Source organism: Pantherophis guttatus, chromosome 4, assembly GCF_059756535.1.
Source record: "Pantherophis guttatus breed Tessera chromosome 4, ASM5975653v1, whole genome shotgun sequence".
Taxonomy (NCBI): domain Eukaryota; kingdom Metazoa; phylum Chordata; class Lepidosauria; order Squamata; family Colubridae; genus Pantherophis; species Pantherophis guttatus.
In genome coordinates this window covers 102,107,713-102,130,098 of record NC_142066.1, presented here as the reverse complement: position 1 = coordinate 102,130,098, position 22,386 = coordinate 102,107,713, and the positions used below count along the sequence as shown (strand labels likewise).

General features: G+C 37.6%; 1 protein-coding gene across 3 annotated transcripts in view; it reads left to right on the top strand.

Annotated features, from left to right (window-relative positions):
* The window catches only part of LOC117656046 (collagen alpha-4(VI) chain-like), a 184,349-nt gene that overhangs the window by 43,590 nt on the left and 118,373 nt on the right, over positions 1 to 22,386 (top strand). For all 3 annotated transcript variants that reach the window (XM_087894216.1, XM_060683019.2, XM_087894217.1), the window contains exons 13-16: positions 12,630 to 12,979; positions 16,227 to 16,305; positions 19,235 to 19,380; positions 19,494 to 19,586. In XM_087894216.1, the coding sequence (XP_087750342.1) occupies positions 12,630 to 12,979; positions 16,227 to 16,305; positions 19,235 to 19,380; positions 19,494 to 19,586 (668 nt within the window). The remainder of the gene's footprint in view (positions 1 to 12,629; positions 12,980 to 16,226; positions 16,306 to 19,234; positions 19,381 to 19,493; positions 19,587 to 22,386) is intronic.

Here is a 22,386-nt window from a genome sequence, read left to right as displayed (position 1 = left end):
GATGACGACGCCAGCTGCCCGGTGTCATCCGCAGATGTGGCCGTCCACACCCAAAAGGACCCCACACTCCGCCAAGTGAAGTCCTGGATCCTCAGAGGGTGGCCAGCGGAAAAGCCAGAGGAAAGGTTCAGCCCGTTCGCCAGGAAACAGGAGGAGCTGTCCACCATAAAAGGCTGTCTGCTATGGGGAGACAGGGTGCTGATTCCAAGCACTCTGCAACGGCGGACGTTAGAGACCCTGCACAAGGGGCATCCGGGCATCGTCCGCATGAAGGCCCTGGCACGGAGTTATGTCTGGTGGCCCTCCATGGACAGAGACATTGAACAATGGGTCTCCAGATGTGACCCATGCCAAGAAGTTCGCCCAGCGCCGCCGCAATCCGAAGTCGCGAAGTGGGAGACCCCCAGCAACCCCTGGTCGAGGATCCACATCGACTTCGCGGGTCCGATGCAAGGGCGACACCTCCTCATCGTGGTAGATGCCTTCTCCAAATGGCTCGAGGTGGTGCCCATGGCATCTACCACAACAGACGCAACGATCCGAGCCCTGCGCCGCCTCTTTGCCACACATGGTCTACCGGATGTGCTGGTCTCAGACAACGGCCCCCAGCTCACATCCCTGGCCATGGAGTCCTTCCTGGCAGGACTGGGCATCCGCCACACCCTGTCCACCCCTTACAGGCCGGCCGGAAACGGACAAGCTGAACGCATGGTCCGACTGACCAAAGAGGCCCTCACCAAAATGGGCCCGGGGGACTGGCAAGAGCGCATAGACAATTTCCTCCTCACCCAGCACATCACGCCACACGCCACCACCCACAAGAGCCCGGCCGAACTGTTGATGGGCAGAAGGTTGAGGTCACCCTTGGACCGGCTGCACCCCCAATACAGCCCGGAAGTGACCGCAACCGCCAGCTGCCCGCTTCGCGCCTTCAGCAACGGAGATTCAATTTTCGCGCTGAATTTCAGCGGCTCTCCTAAATGGCTGAAGGGGAAAATTGCCAGCACAACCGGGCCCAAATCCTACATCGTCGAGTTGGAAGATGGACAGTTCACGAGACGCCACATCAACCAACTCCGAAAAAGGTGGGGGGGAGCACATGAAAACCAGCCTGACGAGGGAGGCCTACAACACCCCGACGAGGTAGGCCTCCAACACCCCGGCGAGGTAGACCTACCACACCCAGACCAGGTAGGCCTACAACACCCCGGCGAGGTAGGCCTGCGACACCCCGACGAGGTAGGCCTACCACACCCCTGCGAGGCAGAGCAGCACCACCCCGACAAGGTCGGCCCAGCCCACTACCAGATGCTGTCACGTCGGCAGCCCAGCGAGGTAGACCGGGGCCAACCGCACGGGGGATGGCAACACCAACCCAGCCAGGTGGGCACCGGGCACGGCAAGGCCAGGGACCACCAACCCAGCCCGCAGGTAGACCGGGACCTGCCCAGAGGAGGAGCAGCGCACCCCACCAGTTACAGCAGCCTATGCCAGCCCAGCCAGGGAGACTGCAGTTCCAGGCGAGTAGACCGGGACCCAGCCAAGACGGGCACCCCACGACCCACGGGCGAGGGTGGCACACGACTCACCGACGTGGGGGACCCCCGCCCATCACAGAAGACAGCCAAGAAACGACACCCCGACCCGGATGGCCCCAGGCACCAACCAACGGTAGACCAGGGACTAGGGGGAAGGGGAAGCCGACAACAACCCGGCCAGGGAGACCTGCACCACCCCGGCAGGGGAGACCTCCACCGCCCCGCAGAGGTAGCGCCGCAACAACACCCCGACCAGGTCGACCACCGCCAACCAGACGAGGTAGACCAACGCCAGCCCAACCGAGGGGACCAACGCCACCCCTGCGAGGTCGGGCGGCACAACGACAACAACGCAAGCCAGCACCACCCGAACCGAGCGGAACCACCAACCGAGCGGCAGCAAGCCGGACCGAGACCGAACCACAGCACCCGGGAGACCAGGGAGGAGCAAGAAATGGACTTACCAAGACTCAGACGCTCTTCCCGGGTCGGAACCGAGCAACCGAGACGAGGCGAGAGATCCACAGGCCAGGAGGAAGACCACCAGGACCAGCCATCCAAGGTCTGCGGTCCAGCCGGAGGCGCTGGGGGTGGCCCCGCTCACTCGACAGCCGAACCGAGCCCGGTTCCGGAGAGGGAACCAGGAGACGAAAGAGCCCCGTCCTTCCAGGTCGGAGACGGAGGAGAAGTGAGACTGCGCAGGTCAGCTAGGGTGCCGAGGCGTCCGGCGTACCTGCGCGATTACGTGACTTTTGTGAACGAGATTGACAGTTCGGACTAAGGGGGGAGGAGTGTTATGTCCTTATAAGGACATCCGCCCTGATTGGCTGCCAGCCATCGGGCGGGAAATTTGAATCCCTGTCAAGGGGCAGTGCGTCTGCCGGGAGCGAATATAAGGAGAGCTCCGGCAGCGCGCCAGCAGTCTTGACTCGTTACTTTGTACCTAATAAAGTTATTAATGTATCGAGCTGGTCCAGTCTTCCTTTCCTGCGCCTGATTCAACAGCTAGCACATCAAATGTTTATTTCCAAGCTGAAAGTTTGCATCTAGGTTTATCCAAATGAAAAAGGTTCTCACAATTAATAAAAACTTGTTCACTGTAAAATGCTATAGCAGCATCTAGTGACTTGCTTAGGGCCTCTTGACTCTATCACAAGCTGATCATTCTGTAACTTTGGAAAAAATGTTCTTCTTTTCCCTTAAGTTGTTTTCAGAGCACATAATGCAAAACAGAGCATACCTTTTAAAAACATTTATAAGCCTTTGTGCTGGGTGGGCTGACATAATATTTGTGGTATTTTTTTAAAAAATGTGCCAAATTTTAAGGAAATTCATAATTATTCCATATAAACTATGTACGTTTAAAAGTTTATAAAAATTTTATTTTAAAACTTGTGCTAAGCTTTCGTCGGCCCCTACCAACTTCATCAGAGTATAAAATCACCATTGAAGAGCTGCTTGCTTTTATGTAATGCTGATCAATTTGGTCATTGCGTGTGTAACAGGCCCACACCCTTGCCTTCCCCCTGTAATTATCTTATTTTCTGCCTTAGTCATGCTGATAGATGACGATGCACTTTCCCCTGCCTCCTGCCCCATTGTGCATTGCCTCTTTCTCTCCCTGGGGGGTAACGCAGGGTTATCAGGCATTGCTTTTTTTTTTTTTTTTTTTACACAAAAGTCAGTTTTTATTTATTCTTTCATCCACTTGTTCACGGAGTCATTTCAACATTTATATACTGTCTTCATAGTTACCCTAGATTGATTACAGTACAATTTAAAATCCAAATCAATGGTAAAATAATCATTTACTTTTTTTTTATTGAAAAAGTTTTATTGGTGAAACAAACACAGTTTCCCCACAACCCTCCCACCCAGCCCCCCTCCCCGACTTCCCAGAGCAGAACACAAGGTATTTCTATTGACTTTTAACAATAAACTAAATTGCTTAGCCAACCATTAAACTAACACCCCCTAAAAAAAAATTCTTAACCCCCCATAGATAAAATCCTACTTCTTAGACATAATACTTCTAATATCACTTATATAGCGCTTATACAGTTAAAAAAAATCATTCATAAGCTATTTGATATTTTTTAGTCTGATACTTATTTTGAATATAATCAATCCATCTTCTCCAGTCCTGTATATACCTTTCTTGTGTGTGATCCTTCAAATATGCTGAAATTTTAGCCATTTCAGCTAAATTAGTTACTTTCAATATCCAGTCATCAATAGTAGGCAAAAAATCCTTCTTCCAATGTTGTGCTATCAACAATCTTGCTGCTGTTATCAAGTTCAAAATCAGTTTAGTCTCTGCAACTGTACAGTTCGTAATTATACCCAGTAAAAACAACTGCGGAGTAAATTTCAGTCTTTTTTAAAAAATATTCTGCATCACCCACCAAATCTTTATCCAAAATGCTTTGATTTTTCTACAAGTCCACCATATATGATAATAAGTTGCATCATCACAGTCACATCTCCAACATTTAGCTTGCACATTAGGATACATACATGATAATTTTTTTGGATCTAAATGCCATCTATAAAACATTTTATAAAAGTTTTCTCTTAAATTTTGTGCTTGTGTAAATTTCACATTTCTAGTCCAAATCTTTTCCCAAGTCTCCATCATCACTGGCTCTTGAAAATTTTGCGCCCATTTAATCATGCAATCTTTAACCAGTTCCGTCTCAGAGTCTATTTCCAATAAAGCATTATACAGCCTTTTAATACCTCTCCTAATTTAGTTGCTAGCTCCAAATTAGCTTCATCAACTTCCCGTACTCTCTCCTCAATCTTTAACATATGGTTAGCCAGTCCTGAAACTGCAAAGACAATGTCATCTCTTATTGCATCATGTTTTTCCTCCACCACATCTTTAATTTTCTTTAACTCCTCCGAAAATTCTTTCATCATTTCTGCCTGATTGTTCAGGGCACCCATTATAAATTCTTTAAGGTCTTGTGACTGTGTATCAGCCGGAAGTTGTTGCTTTTGAGTCACTATAGGGGAACCTCCTCCCCCTTTAGAAGTTGGTGGCTTTAGTTGTTTAGCAGCCATTTTATTTTAAAATGAGTTTTTTCCTTTTACAGCCACAAAGTCTTATAAACAGTCTTACAATGTTTATTTCAGAGTTTTTCAGAATAAACAATCCTCTCTCCAGTCTGTTCTCAGTCCCCAGCAATTTTCTCTTCAAGCAGAAGACTCTTAACAAGCAATTTCCCTTTAACTTTCACTTTCCCTTCCGCACATAACAAAGGCTTCCTCTCCAGCCTCCAGCTCAGGAAAGTTCCATTTGCAACAATGTATTCACGGAGTTAAGCTCTGTTTCTTTTAAAAGGCTTGCACTCTTGCTTCCGCTCTGTCTGCCTTGTTAGAAATCATTAAAACTCACTGTTTGCCGGCAGAATTGGACGCGACGTCTGGCTCTGGCTAGCAGAGGCACCAGCGATCTGGAGCAATGGGAGGGCTGAACTGGGGAGCTCTCACCCTCCGAGTCCCTGGGATTAATCCAGGGACTTTCGGGGAGCTCTACCCACCCCCTCCGACTCTCCTCTCCTTCTTTGCCTGAAGGAGAGTTTTTTCAAACTGCCGGACAGCAGTTTAGCGCTGTCAGGGCGGTTTTAACAGATCGGGTGGCTGGCGGTCAATGGAGACCGTCCTCGACATCTGCGGACCCACCGGAAGTCGCATTGCTTTGAAGGTATTACTCCCAGCTCCCTTTCCCTCATTGTTATGCCTTTCCCTTTTAGGCGCACACGTTGCCTCCTCTAAACCCATTTGTTTTACCCATGATCTTGTGATGGGTTTGCGTTGTTCTTCCTTACCCCCCCCCATCTCCCTCATTCTGCTGTTTCCCTAACCTACTCTCTTGCCCTCTGCCAGGGTTTGTCACACCTTTATTGGGCCAATCTCTATGCCTAGAGGATATATATAAAGAATATATATATATATATATATTCTTTAAATAAAAAAAACACTTTAAAGAAAAAAGCATCATTCTCCATCTTTGTCAACATGCTTAATTCTTAACGTGTTTTGAGAAACGTAAAAAACAATGATCTTCATTATTCACTGATTTCATATTTGCAAATTCACCTAATTGCTAAAATTTATTTGTAACTCCAGAATCAATATTTATATTGCTTTTGAGATTATTCATGGACTTGCACAGAACAATGGAACATTTGAGTTGGCCAATTCCAACTTGGCCAGCTGACATTCCCAGCCGAGGTTCAGTATTTGCTAATTCAGTGTTCATGGTGACTAGAGAGCATAGCAAATAATGAGAACCTATATTTTCCCCTTAATAAACAATCTATTTTAAATGATAAAAACAAACAAACGTGGGCTTGCTTTGATCCATGTCATAGTCCAGAATTGCTTGATTGCTGAAAAATCTCACTATGTTTGCCGATACTTGCAAAAGCTAAAATATCCTGCTACTTTGGAAATTTTTTATTTATTTTTTTGCACCATTCCAAGTGGGCTAACACCAGTTCTTTTTTTAAGATACCAGCATTAAAATATTTTCAGCAAGTAACAAAAAGGCTTGTTGGGAGTGATCTTGGAATTTTTTGTTTGGGCTGTTTACTGTCAGCTTGTTTGGCAGTTCCTTGATAGGGGTATTGTTTACTTCTTGATTATAGGTTTGATGTTAATCTTTGTGTTAAACTATGCTTATCTGGGTGTTGATTGCTGTTGGGGAAGTGTTTTCATCTTTTTGTTCTCTCTTTGGCTTGTTGAATGTCTCTTTTGCACGGTATGTAGATGTTGCTTATATTTATGTGTCTATTGATGACAAATTTGTCAGAGAATCAGGCTTCCAGAAATTCTTTAGCATTTTGGAACTTGGCTCAGTCTTGGATGTTCACAGTTTCCCAGTTAAAACCATGGTTGTATCTGTCCATATGAGTCTTACTAGACTAGCAGAACGCATCCACGAACCACCAACTAGCAATAGAAGACATGATGAAAAAAACTCTTTAATTTCACATATGGACACACTTAACCATAGTTTGATTAATGAAATGTTTGCAGGAAAATAAACAAGCTCAGAGAGCATCAAGGTCCCCTCATTTCTTTTTTTTAATTAAAGTTTTTTATTTTTTAAACAAAAACAACATAAAAACATCATCCTTCCTAATAATTAGACAGTGTTTTGATCAGTTAAAATCATTTCATGCTCTGAAAATTTTCAAAATCTCATTATATGACAAATGTTCTTTCCTCCAACAAAAACAAATGTTTTATTTTAACAAATTTTATCCAAAGTTGATTTCATTATAATATTTCATCTCCATGCTTTATTATCTATCCATTGATAAAATAGCTCCCATATCAAATAATATTGTTTATCTTCCTGTTCTCTTATTTCAAATGTCAATCTACTCATTTCAGCACAATCCAGCATTTTCTTAATAATTTCTTCATCAGTAATTATCTTCTCTCCTTTCCAATGTTTTGCAAATACAATTTTAACCGCTGTTAAAATATTCACAATTAAATACTGCAATTCTTTATTAAATGTCTCTGGTAAGATCCCTAATAAAAATATCTCTGGTTTAAAGTCAATATGTCTCTTTGTCATTTTCTCCAACCACATCTGTATCTTAGTCCAAAATCTCCTTGCATCTACGCATGTCCACCACATACGGTAATAAGATCCTGGGGTCTGATGACACTTCCAACACTTCTCCGATTTATTCTTGAACATTCTGGCTATCCTCGTCGGGGGTAAATGCCACCTGTAAAACATCTTATACAAATTCTCCTTATATGCTGTAGACATTGTCATTTTGTAATTATGTGACCACAATTTTTGCCATTTCTCTAAGTCAATACCATAACCAAAATTTTCCCCCCATGCTATCATTGATTCTTTAACCTGTTCTTCTTCCAATTTTACCTCTAAGAAATATCCATATAACTTTTTAATTACATGGTCATCAGAACGCATTAATATCTTATCTAAAATAGTCAAAGCATTATAAAAACCTTCTTGTTTGAGATCTCGATATCTAGAAAGTATTTGCATATATGAAAACCAATCCATCTTAAATCCCTGATCTTCTAAGTCTTGTTTTAATTTAAGTTCACCCTTTTCATCCAATAATTCACTATATCTAACAATTTGTTCCCTTTTGAATATCACTGGATATGAAAAAGCTTCAATTGTAGATACCCAGACTGGAATCTTCAAATAATGATATTTTTTAATCCTCTCCCAATTCAAAAACAAAGCTTCACATATCTGATGTCTTCTAAAATACCCCTGTATTTTAGTTCCTTTATACCATAAAAAGGCATGCCACCCCGTTAACAAATCACGTCCCTCCAAATTCTATAATCTAGTGTTTTTCAATGTTACCCATTCTTTAATCCACATTAAACTAGCTGCTTGGTAATATAATTCAAAGTTAGGTAGACCAAAACCACCCCTCATTTTAGTATCTTGTAACAGCTTAAGTTTTATTCTTGCCTTCTTTCCCTGCCAAATGTATTTCAACACCATTTTATTCAAATCTACAAAAAATTCCTTACCCAACTTTATTGGAATTGTCTGAAAAAGATACAAAATTCTAGGTAAAATATTCATCTTAATAGTTGCAATCCTACCAATCAAAGATAACTGCAAATTTCCCCATTTCACCAAATCTTGTCCTACAGTATATGTTACTTAAGCTTATTATAATTATTTTCTTTAAGTGAACTACACCTCGTTGTCAATTGTATCCCCAAATATTTTACCTTATTTGTGACCTGCATCTTTGAAATCTCCATCAATTTTTCTTTTTGTTTTTTAAACATATTTTTAGTCATTATTTTCGTCTTTTCTTTATTAATTTTCAAACCAGCAACTTCCCCAAAATCTCCAATGTTTTCTATCAGTTTATTTATTGATGCTAGTGGTTCTTCAATAATAAAGACCAGGTCATCTGCAAAGACTTGTAATTTGTATTCTTCTTTTTGGATTTTCATACCTTTTATCTCTTTTTCTTCTCTAATATTTAAATAGAAATATTTAAAACTTCCAGCGTCAATATAAACAACAATGGGGACAATGGGCATCCTTGTCGAATACCTTTTTCTATCTCAATAGAGTCAGTCAATTCTCCGTCAATCATTACCTTTGCCGTCTGTTTAGAATATATGGCTTCAATTGCCTGCATAAATTTCCTACCAAAGCCCATCTCTTCCATTTGTAGCGTCATAAATCACTAGTTCACATTGTCAAATGCTTTTTGTGCATCTAAAAATATCAAAGCCATCTGCTTTTCAGGATGCACTTCATAATATTCTAAAGTATCCAAAATTATTCTTATATTGTCTCTAATTTGTCTTTTTGGGAGGAATCCATTTTGATCTGAGTGTATAAAAGTATTCAAATATCTCTTAAGTCTTTCTGCCAATATTGAGGCAAAAATTTTATAGTCTGAGTTTAGCAGGGATATAGGCCTATAACTTTTGATTTCTTGTGGGTCTGTGTCTTCTTTGTGGATCAATGTAATATAAGCCTCAGTCCATGATTGGGGTATTATCTTTTTTGTCATTACTTCATTTATAACATCCAGTAACAGAAGGCTTAAAGGTTCTTGTAACGTGCTATAATATTCAAAAGACAAACCATCTGGCCCTGGTGCCTTTCCATTTTTCTGTTTCTTCATTGCTTCTGTTAATTCCAACATCGTTATACGCCCTTCCAACATCTCTTCAATATCCTTAGAAATCAAAGGTAATTTTGCATTCTGTAAATATTTTTTCACTTTCCCATCTTCTATCAACTCTCTTTTATAAAGTTGTCTATAATATTCTTGTATTATTTTTCCCATCTCTTTGTTTCCAAATTTACTTTGTCCTTGATCGTCAATTAATTGCGTTATTTTTCTTGATTCTCTTTCTTTTTTCAATTTATATGCTAACCATCTTCCTTGTTTATTCGCATTTTCAAAATAGTTCTGTTTAGCACTTCTTATTTTTTGGGCTAATTCTTCCTTCTCCAGTAAGTCCATTTTGTGCTTTATTATATCCATTTTATTTTTACATCTTTCTTACATGGATCTTTCGGGAGTTTCTTTTCAAATCTCTTATATTCATCAGTTAATATTGTAAAGGTTTGTCTTTTCTTCTCATTTCTTTTCCTTGTATAGTCTATTATTAGGCCTCTAGCATAGGCCTTCATTGTGTCCCAAAGATTTTGTGTTGATGTATCTTCCTTTTTATTCTCCTTAAAGAAGAAATCCAGCTCTCTTTGCATTTTCTGTACAAAATCTTTCTCTTTTAAAATTGTATTATTCAAAGTCCATCTAGATTTTCTTTTTTGACCTTTCCAGGTTACTGTCACAGGATTATGGTTGGCCCATAGATTAGTTTCTATTTCTACATGTTCTATTTTCAAAGTCAAGTCCATTGTTGTCCATATCATATCTAACCTGGACCAAGATGAATGCCTGTCAGAATAAAAAGTATATTGTCTATTTTTCCCATTTCTGTCTCTCCATACATCTTTCAAGTTTATTTCCTCTATCATTTTAAAAAAAGAGTTTGGTAGTGTCTTTCTATTATATCTTACTGTTTTTAGTGTTTTATAATCCAATTTTTCATCTACTATTCCGTTAAAATCACCCATCATGCATATATTGTCGTATTCCATTTCAATTATTTTCATATGCAAGTTTCGATAAAAGTCACTTTGATTATTATTTGGTGCATATATTGCTACTAAAAGTATTTTCATATTATTATCAATTATTTCCACCATCAAAATTCTGCCTTCTGAGTCTGCGTATATTTGTTCTGCCATTATTGAATTTCTAATATATAAAACAACTCCTCTCTTTTTACTTTGCGACAGTGATAAGGAAGTTCTTCCAAGTTTGGGTTGTAACAATAATTGTTCATGTTGCTTTTTAATATGCACTTCTTGTAAACAAATTATATCAAATTTTAATTTCTCTAATTTATGAAACACCTTTCTTCTTTTCACAACCAAAAGGAGTCCATTTATATTTATTGAAATTAATTTTGTTGTTTCCATATTCATACTTTCTATGTAGATTTTGTTGCTCTAGTTGATCTTACTTCACGTTGTTCCTTGTATTCCACCATCCCACCTACTGCGCCTTTCGTTGATTCAATCATTGCCATTTCCTCTTCTGTAAGTTTTAAAGGCATTACTGCAGCTTGTATTTTCATTTCCATTGCCACTTCCTTTTCTTTTAGAAAATCTTCATAAAAGACTCTCGCTTTATCAATTGTATCCAACCTGTATCTTTGAAGTTGCCATGTTAAAATTAATCCTTCTGGTATCAGCCATCTGTAATTGACTCCCTTTTGGATTAGTATTTTAGTCAAAAATTTGTACTCTTTTCTCATACCTCTCACTTTTCTTGGTATTTGTTTCAAAACCATCACTTCTTTCTCCTTGTATTTCAGGGTTTTTTCTCTTGCCACTTGAAGAATCTGTGCTTTAATAGATTTCTTGGTAAATCTTATGTGTACTTCTCATGGCAGTTTATTATGCATTGCATATCTAGTGTAAATCCGATAAATCTTGTCTACACCATGCACCATCTCTTCTTTGGTTATTTCTAAAGCATCTGCCAGCATCACAATCATAACAGTAAGATTTTCTCCTTTTTCTTCCTCCACATTTTGAAACCTGAGGTAGAATTCTGCTTTATCCATTTCCAATTCAATTAGACCACTCCTTTCACTTTCCACCTCTCTGAGTCTGTTATCTATGTCTTTCATTTCCCCCTACTTTTGCTCATCTTTCTTCTCCAACTCTTGTAGCCTTCCTTCATATGTTGACATTGTCTGTTGAATGCTGACCACTTTTTCATCTGTCTTAATTAGTAGTTGTTCCATCCTTTGGACTTTCTCATCTGTCTTAAGCAATTGTTGTTCCATCCTTTGAACTGTTTGCAAAATTGTTTGTATTGACATATCTTTATCTTTCACTTGTTGAAGCATCACCTGGATGGTGCGTTGTCCTCCAAATGGAGGACAACAAAGAAAAGTCCAGCAAGAACACCTGGGTAAACAATACAGGTAATTCCACTTCCTCAGATGTTCTCTTCACATACTCAACAAACTAAAGCTCTGAGCCACTTTGTTATTATTATGGCTACAATACATTGTTCATCTTTCTGCCTGAATAAACATTGCAACAAAGTTTCTTCTTCTACTTCTTTTTTCCCCAGCAGTGGCAGCACTACTCACTCTCCTAGCTTTCCTACAGTTAAAGTCCAGATCTTCTTTATTGAAAATTAATAAAAAAGAAAAAGAAAAAAGAGTTACAAAAAAAGCAAAAAGGAGAGACTTCCCAAATCAGACAGAAGTTTTAAAAAAGGCACAGTTCCAAAAACAGTATCTTCCCCTCTCTTCTCTTTCAGTCCAATCTCAGTCAATGTTAAAAAACAATTAGTTTAAAAACCTTCCAAATCAGCAATCGGGTATAAAATAGTCTATTCCAAAATACGTTCGCTGCTTAAATTTCCTTAATCTTGATCATCCACACACTTAACTCACAGGGTGTACTTTTTATCAGTTTGAAAAAATAATGTTCTCTCACTGCATCGATTAACTGTCCTTCCTCTTTCTTCCTCCCGAAACTGTCCTAGCCTTGGCAGCCACTATGGCTGCTTCCCCGCTGCAGGAAAAAGGACTTTCCTGGATCTACCAGGGACTTTGTGGTGTCCTTGGGATCGGCAAGATGTGCTCTCCACTACCACAGTCAAAACTAGACTGTGGGGTCCAAAATGGACCGTCTAGCAGCGGGGCTATTGGGGGGATTCTGGAGCCCCAAACTCACCCGTCCGTTTTGCTGCGACGTCAACTTCCGGCCCAGGTCCCCTCATTTCAACCCTGAGCTACAAATTCTCCTGAAACAATAACAATAGTAACAATAAATCAAGTGAGTGTATCTTTCGAGCCAGATTATGTTAACTGAAGAATACCCAGATATTTTGACTACAACAGTAATTTTTGATTTTTACTATTTTGCTCCTATTCTCAGTGCTGATGGAAAGATTGTAATGAAGATAACTTTCATAATTGCACATTTTCCTTCCCTTTTTACAGATTGTGAGATAGATATTTCTATAGCGGTGGATATTTCTGAGCCGGTGAGGTCTCCATCTGCAACCACTTTGAAGCAAATAATACAAGCATTCTTGCCCCAGATCCTTCAACAAATGAGTATAGTAAACAATATCAGTTGTACTGCAGTAACTTCAGATGATATCAGGTTCAGGTACCAAGTGTACACAGGAAGCAGCTCAACTTTGTTTGACTCAGGTTTTGAAAGTTACAATGATGAAATCTTTCAGAAATTCTGGGCTGTACAAACAACTGTGGAAACTTATTTGACAGTGGACTTTTTGCAGTCTTTCTGGGACAAATCGATTACTGAGGATTCTGCCAACCTGAAGGTAATAATTTTGCTGTTATTTTATGTAGCAGGAATGACCTAAACACATTTCACTGATTGAGTGATTCCTTGCTTTGTTCCCGGTATGTCAAATTGTCCTCTGAGAAATAATCAGGAGTTTAAAAAATGAATAAAGGAAAAGAAGCTAGAAGTTCATCTAATGTGAAAACAGTGCTGTCTTCCAATCCTTGCAAGGCAAACAAATACAGGACAGGGCAAGGAGTTATCACATCTTTTTAGGTATTTGCAGAGTGATGAGTGATGCAATTATCATACAATTAACCAAAAATTTGGATAGCTAGGCAATAGTCTTGCAATCATTCTGGCTCATCAAAACTCCACATTGCCACCATGATCTTCAGAGATATCTGAGGGGCTGTCAAACCTAATTTGTCTTTTTTTAAATGAATGTAGCCAATTTCATTTTATTTGTTGGCAGAATTGGAGGCATATTCATTTGTTTGGAGGCTAGAAGGGAAGGAAGGAAAGAAAGGAAGGAAGAAAATTGCTGGTAGACAATTACTTAATCCAGGTAGAATCATGGAAGCCATGTTTATATATTATAGGAAAAAGAATAAGACTTCTATCTCAGCTACCATGTTTACCATTTTTTTTTGCAAAAAGTTTTTTTATTTTTTTCCAAATATAATTTTTGTTTATAAATCATAATCATATATTGTTTCAGTTTTCTTTTCTTTTTCACTTAGGTAATAAATGTTCAAATTATCACAATTGTTATACATATTTAAACAATATCCCAATTATTATAGCTATCAATTTTCTAATTTAACCTTTTCTTTTATCCTTCCACTGTTAATCCCAATGTACAAAATACATCTTTATTCCACCGTTAATCCCAGAGTAATCCTCTTTATTTTTCTCACTGCTAATCTCAGTGTAATCATCTTTATTCACTGTTAATCTCAGTGTAATCATCTTTATTTTTCTCACTGCTAATCCCAGTGTAATCATCTTTATTCCACTGTTAATCCCAGTGTAATTATCTTTATTTTTCTCACTGTAACTCCCAAATAATCATCTTTTACTTTTGTAGTTATATTATTAAAAATATTCAAATTATAACAATTGTTATAGATATTTAAACAATATCCCAGTTATTATAACCATTATGTTGCTCAAATAGTATCTTTTAACATCTTAATAAAAAATTGGTTCATTATATCCATTGCTATATTTCTTTTAATGCAATCTATTTTCCATATATTATAGCTTCAATCCCTATTTCATTTCTAAATATCTGTAACATAATTCTTCTCATATTTATTTATCTCAATATAGTCATTTTATAAAGCCAGGTCTGGACTTCTTTAAATTTCTTAATATTTTCCAACCTTTTATTCTTTTATCATTCAGTATTAATCTCCATATAATCATCATTATATCATTATTAATCTCAGTATAATCTCTAGAGACCTCTTTTTTATTATTAATATTCACATGTTCAATTATTTGTTCATATTTAACCACAATATCTTTATCTTCTTTATTTTAAGAGCCTGGTGGCGCAGTGGACTAAGTGCTGTTAAAGTAGCACTTAAGTTGCCAGCTGCCTGCAATTATTGCAAGTTCAAATTTCACCAGGCTCAAGGTTGACTCAGCCTTCCATCCTTTCGAGGTAGGTAAAATGAGGACCCGGATTGTGGGGTCTTGACTAAACTGACTTTGTATAAAGAAGAACACTGCTTGGGGGGGCCGAAAGCCCTACTAAGCAGGTATATACAAAAGTATGAAGGCTATTGCTTAATGCATTGTAAGACGCCCTGAGTCTCTGGAGAAGGGTGGCATATAAATCTAACTAACTAACTAACTAACTAACAAATAAATAAATAAATAAATAAATAAATAAATAAATAAATAAATATTTTCCACTTCTATGTCTTATTTCTCCATCTTCATTTTCTTGTCCACACATGTATACTCCATTTTGATTTTTATATCCTCAAATTTTGTCCTCTGTGCAACATTATAGTTATTTCTTTTATTTCCATTCTCCAAATCAAATAGTTGCTCCAATTATAAAAGTTCCATTGTATTCCCTTCTATTTCTTTTTTTATTCCGCCAAAAGTCAAGCCTCTTGTAGACAAAAAATCCTCCTCCACAAGTTCTCACGTTTATTATCTGGTGAAGTTCACAATTTTCCAAAACAAAGAACCAAGTTGCAATGTTCCTTTTTACTCTAGATGATGTCTCTCTGCAATCCACAATTTCCAATTGCTTAATAAGTATCCATTTTGTTTCCATTACATCATAATCTTATTTGACTTCTCTTTTTTCTTTTCCAATTTAAAAATATCAAATCATATTTAAAGTCCAGTCCAAATTTAAATAGCTCTTCTCACTTCTTTTTTTCTTTTTTCCTCTTTTATTTATACATCCCCTTTTTTTCTTCTTAAAGCTTATTGTCCATTCTTTTTGTTTTTCTTGCCATTTAAAAAAGAAAGGGAAAAAAGAGGATCTCTTTATTTCTTTCCAATCCTTTAACCATATCTAATTATTTAATGTTTCCAATTAATTTGCTCAGAAATCAATTTTCAATTGGGTTTTTGTCTCTTCCAAATTACATTTCAAAATCCTCTTTGCCCCCATGCTCCTTAGTCACTATTACACATTAGGGGTCTTATAGTTGTAAGATGTTTCTCTTGTTGTTATTTAAGCCTGAGTTGGCTGTCACTCACCCGGCTTCAAAAAGACTCCATTCCGTTTCTTTCTTTTCTCCAGCTCTATACTTAGCCTGGTTGTCCCAGCTTCGTGGCAGCCGCCATGGCTGCCACCCCCCATCGCCGACTCACAGAGAGTTCCCTCTGACCTCCGAGGAACTTGCCTGTTCCTCTTGATCGTCCGAGGTGCCTCTCTTTCTTCCCCATCCCTGCAGGACGGTTTTGGTCCGAAGACCCATCGGCAGCAGTTCGGCAGCCGGGGTTTTCGCAGCGCTCATCAGAGCCCGCTCTTTCCTCGACTGTCTCGCCGCGACCGGAAGTCTCATGTTTACCATTTTGACCTACCTCCCCAATTGGCCACTTATGATAGCAAAGATGGCTCTCAATTTCCCTAATTAAAAGTAATGGTCCATTAAAGGCTCTGTCAAATTTAAGAAAGTGAAATTTTACAGTCAGCTGCAAGATCTATCATAAAATATTTTGATGTGCCAAAACTTCCTAAACTGGGCTTTCCTACAAAGCCCAGCTATGTCATATGCCATCTTCATATACTATTTTTTCAATCACAGGTTCTTCTCATATTTTCTGATGGACCCGATGATAGGATAGATACGCTTAAAACTACAGTGGATGGTCTCCATGGACAAGGTATTTGGAAAATAACGAAGATCTTGGCATGTTATTACTGTACTATAATATTTGGTTATTTGCAGGATAGATTTCAAGGAAAAAAGATGTTTTAATTTTTTGGAGTCTGCCTTGCATATCCTCCCTCCCTTTTTTCTTTACTTACAATGAAACTGTAAAATATTGTATTTTTATCCATCTTGGAGGTGGTACATAAATACCATCAATTTGTGTAGTGTAGTTTCCAGGATGAAGACAGAACCTCCTAGGCCAGGGTAACTTTATTAGGTGTTGCCAAACAGCATTTTAAAATCATGGGCCTCTTTGAATTATTACATAGAGAAATATAATTTCTCATAGAGAAATATAAGCAATGCACACAGTCAAACTCATTCTGTCTTAGAAGCTAACAATTTTTAGTCAAAAAATTGATGGATTACAGTTCTTTGATGCATGATCAGTCCAGTACTTAACAGGAAATACAGGGCATTCAATGCTGGAGATAGATGTTCTAAAACATCAATAAAAAAAATATCTAGGTATTTTAAGAAATATTGAACTCTTGTGTGTCCTGAAGACTCACAACCAATCAGCTATTTTACAAAGTACTTGAAGAAAAAGTTGTTTCTGAATAACTGTAATAAAAGAACAGATTCTAACTGTCTTAATTTATCTGTAAAAATGATATCCTCTAAAAATAATTCATTTCAAAACACATTGGGTATAAAAATGTTATATTTTCCCAGCTGTCCTGAAGGTTTTTTAATTTTAGTGAAATGTGCTCAACATGTGTTAAAGAGACAGCTGATCCCAACAGCTTCCTTGCTTCCCAGAAAATTAAGAATACACCTACAAACAGCAATGCATCTCAGCTTTGAAAACATTTCAGGGCTGAAAAAACATCCATAGCTTATCTGCAGTCATGATTTTACTGTATAAAGTATTCATTCTTAGGTAGGGACTGAATATATTCAAATTGCTAAAATTCAAGTATAGCTGGAGCAGAGAATAAGTTCTCTGGAGCCATTTTACCTGTTATAGAATTAAATTAAGAAGGTTCTATATCAATTATAAGCCTAATTACATTGATATTATTATTAAATATAAAACTCTATATCAGGAAGAACTTCAATCTGCTATGTCTGAAATTCTTGATTTGATTTAATTTGATTTATTAGATTTCTATACCGCCCTTCTCCTGAAGGACTCAGGGTGGTGTACAGCCAAATTCTAGTTCTGAAAATCTTTTTCCACTGGCTATTCCAATTCATTTTGATAGAAAAAGAATTCAAGATCACCTTGAAGGTTATGTTATCCTAGGGAATTAATGAACTCATTTGTTTCCACCTCTTTAATATGAAAAAACATGGTTTGCTTTCATTATTGGAAGCAGGTTATTTGGAAGGAAGTGGGGTGTATCTTCTCCCTTGCAGTCCTCTTCCACATCCTATCTTCAAAATATGTCCCAGGGCCATACAACTCTCCTTAATAAATGTTGAAACCATAGCAGTCTCTACAATTAAATTTATTTATACAAATGTTGTGGAAATTCTCAGTCATCCAGGTCATGATGGACGGTTGTCCTCAAGGGTTTCCCACCCCCAAAAGGTTACTGTATTTTCTTTGGTTTTGCTTGAAGATGTTTTGCTTCTCATCCAAGAAGCTTCTTCAGTTATTTATACAACAGCTTATTGTTAGATTCAATATCTACTTTGTCACTTTATGTCACTTTATCCACTGGCATATTTATATACTTCACATATTTATAATAAATACATTAGATCTAAATTTAATTTTCCAGATGGTCTTTTTCATAATGAAGTATATTTTTAAAAATAATCATACCTAGTTGATTATGATGATAACCGTAAGATTTTTATAGTGCTTTCTACAAGATCACAACCAATCTCAGTTTGCAGTGTGAAAATATTAAAAAGCAATGAAAAATACAAGATAAAATTCTATACAAAATGTATTCATTAAAAATGTACAGTGAAAGGGGGAAATTGGATCCCTTCCCCCAGACCAAAAGTAAGATGACTGAGCTACAGCTATACTCTTCCCCTCATCCAGGGTGTATCTCCATCAAATGTTAGCTAGTCTCCTATTATTTCTGCAAGGGAAAATCAAACTTTAAGTGAACATCAACAGGAATGTGAATATGCCAAGTACTCCTGGCATGGAAAGAAAGCAAAAGAAAAATACATAAAAATCTTTCAAGAGGGAAATGTACATTTTTTTTTCTCCTGGGGAATGATGAATGTTAGCTATATTTCATTCTGACTCGTAGTCATCCAAACATTATGATACAAAATTTTAAAAAAATTCCTACGAAAACTGTAACCAGATAGCTTTCTATCCCCATCTGAATATGCAACTAAATAAAATTATTGCACCTCAATAAGCAGGGAGGTGGGGGACGGGAGTTATTGTTTTTAATGTTTGTATATTGGGTTTTTACTTTTTGTAAGCTACCCAGAGCCATTGAGGTAGCCATATAAATTTTCATAAACAACTAACTAATTAACTAAGGTATACACACCAACACCTCTTGGTTTTAAAGCAGAGGAACAGCAGTCATTTATTTTGTACAATAACTTGTTTATGATCTAAAAGTGAAGCTATGCACAAAGTAGAAACTGCTGTTTACTGGTGTACCTAAAAGGAAGAGAAAAATGAGAACAGGTTATGAACATGTTGCTTGTCCACATTTTGCTTTAGTTTGCTTACTATTTACACACAAATACATTCATTTCATAATATAGCAATTTTTAGTATAACTGAGCCTTTAAGCATCCAGGATATTTTGCTTCGAATATTTGCTTTACGAATAACACTGATATCTCCTCTGTCTCTTCTCTCCATGCTAGAAAAAAAAAAGGTAAATCCAATTTATATAATTCCATGTCTAATTTAGAAAATCCAACAGCAGCATTCCTTTGTTTTTCAGGACTAAATGCATTCTGGATTGTTGGATTAAAACATTTTCCAGAATATCATATGTTGCAAGAACTTGAGTTCGGTAGAGGATTTAGTTATCAAGAGCCTTTATATTTTGAAAACCCTGAACTACCAAGCATGTTGAGAAGAACTCTTGTAAGTTTCTTCGCAGCAGAATGAAAAATAAAAGGAAAGCCAGGTCAGTTTTTAATTAATGAACACTGTTAAGATTTTGTAACAATGATCGGTTTGCATTTATTATTTTGAAGGACACTGTTATAGAACGAGAATGCTGTAGAGTTTGTTGCAAATGTTTTGGGGAAGATGGAATTCAAGGGATTCCTGGATACCCTGGAAATAAGGTAAGATCTGAATAATTAAGGAAATTATTTTCAAATTATGCTGATTATTGCTTATTTAGTACAGGATGGAGTGAAAAATGTGCTTTGAAATTTGAAATAATCATTTGGATACTGTAAATTCATTGCTTGATATAGATAGTCCTAGCTTAATGATTATTTGTTTGGGCAGTTGTTCAAAGTTACTTCAGTGCTAAAATAGTGATTTACTACTAGTCCTCATGTTCAGATGCTTGAAAACCATCATGCATTTATGAGAATCACAGTGTCCCATAGTCATATGACCCTCTTTTCAATCTTCCCAACTAGTTTCCAACAGGCGAATTCATTACTTCTGACAAGCAAAGTCAATGGGGAAGCCAACAGGAGATCACAAGTTAGGATCACATGATGTCTCACTTAATGACCATAAGTGATTTGCTTAACAATTGCAACAAAAATTATAAAATTGGATGTGATGCCTCATACAATGATTGCACTAGTTAATGATGAATTTTCTGATTCCTCTTGGGGTTGTAAATTGAAGACTATCTGTATCAGAAAGAGATCTCATATAGCACTGTTTTTAGTTCTCCCCTGCTTAAAGAATAAAGAACCAAAGAGAAACTAAGATTGATGTGCTATAGCAGGGATAGGGAACAGTGGCCCTTTATGACCTGTGGACTTCAACTCCCAAATTCCATGGCTGGCTCAGGAATTATAAGTCATTAAAGGACCATCGTTCCCCACCCCTGATTTATAGTAAAGGAAAAAATCTCTCAAGCATCACTATTTGTATTATTGTTTTGGCTTTCTTCACTAACATCTAAAAGACACATACAGGTGAAAATTGAAAAATTTGAATATCATGCAAAAGTTCATTTATTTCAGTAATGCAACTTAAAAAGTGAAAATAATATATGACAATGAGATTTGTCATAATTTTGATGATTATGGCTTACAGCTCATGAAAACCCCAAATTCACAATCTCAGAAAATTAGAATATTGTGAAAAGGTTCAATATTCTAGGCTCAAAGTGTCCCACTCTAATCAGCTAATTAAGCCAAAACACCTGCAAAGGGTTCCTGAGCCTTTAAATGGTCTCTCAGTCTGGTTCAGTAGGAATCACAATCATGGGAAAGACTGCTGACCTGACAGTTCTTTTGCACGATATTCTAATTTTTCAAGTTTCACCTGTATAATGAAAATTGCACAGATGGTTTTCTATTCATGCTAAAATTAGATACAGATTTTCTCCACAGAGTTGCTTGTAGAATAATAATATTATTATTATTATATTCTGGGAATAATAGTTCAACAGATATTGAAGAAAATCTGACTGGAGAAGCTTACAATATTCTTATTGCCCAAAATTTCAAATGACAAAAGCACATTTTATTATTTGACAGGGCAAAACAACGTACACCAAATTGAACTTAGTATTGATGATTCAAGCATAGCATGTTTAAGAGGAAAAACAAGTAAAAGATAAATACAAAATGGATGCAAACCAATTTTCTTTAATTCTCCAGTTACTTTCACAATCTCGGAATGGTTCCAACAGAAATGTACAAAATCCTCCAAATTTCAAATGTGCTATGAATATCATAGTCTTTGGTCGACATAAATTACTCGTCATTCCAAGCATCCTATGTGTTTTAGCCAGCCAGTTTTCCCTGGTAACTTCTAAGGTTTGAAATGAAATGAAACAAAATAAGATTCACTAACTATCTTTGCAGTGCTCTGTGAGATGGTTTAATAACTTCTCCAGTGAGCAATGGGAGAAAAATTTAATAGCAAGAAAAGTTGAGCTGGAAATACAATGCTGCTTAAGTATGTAAAAAATTTAATACTTTAATAAATTGTCAGTAATTTATTAAAGAAGAAATCAATAACTCTCTGTGGGAAGAATAAGTACTGTAGTTATGAGATCAGACAGCGTGACGTGACTTCTGTATCTGTAGCCAGAAATTCAATTGTACAATTGAAATTAGGTTCATAATTGGAGAAATCTACAAAATAATCTACATAATTGGATGTAAATCTATAAAATCTGTGAATGTAAATCTACAAAAAGATCTTTAAACCAACAAATTTCATGCTGGTAGGATCTTCCTTATTACAGGTAGTCCTCGACTTACAACAATTCGTTTAGTGAGCATTCAAAGTTACAATAGCATTGAAAAATGTGACATGGTTGTTTTTCATAGCATTCCCAAGGTTGCCTGGCAACTGGTTCATATTTATGACCTTTGACTGTCATGTGATCCCCTTGTTGTGACCCAGGCCCAAGTAGTTAGTATTAAATACAAACAGTTCAAAAACAAACAGACTTTATTAGAACAGCTGAGAATTAACTCATTATCAGTGTAGTCCAAACTAAATTAAAGCAAATTCTTCAAAACACCATTCCTCAGTTTATCACTGACCTTGGGATAATTAGGCAAACTGCCAAAGGCTTTTCTTGGCAAAAGTTCAGAAGCAGAAGACACCGACAATAAATCAATACAGTGAAAAAAGAAGCAATTCTCTCAACGTTGTTTTCTGGCAAAGATGCCAAGAGCCATTGCTGGTCTTTTAAGTCTTAAGGGAGGGGCCAATCATCTCTTGGCCCTACTCCCCTAAAGTCCTCTCTGCTTTATCTGTTCCTGCCTTCTGGCAGCTCTTCTCATATGTGCCCTAGGAATAGGCTCCTCCTCTGCTTCTCTACTGTCAGTCTCTGGAGGCTCTGAAGTCCGCACATCACTCCCCTATGGCCCTGGCCCCATCTCTGCCTCTGACGCAGAGCCCTCACCTGGACCTTCCCCAGCCTCTAGAACTGGC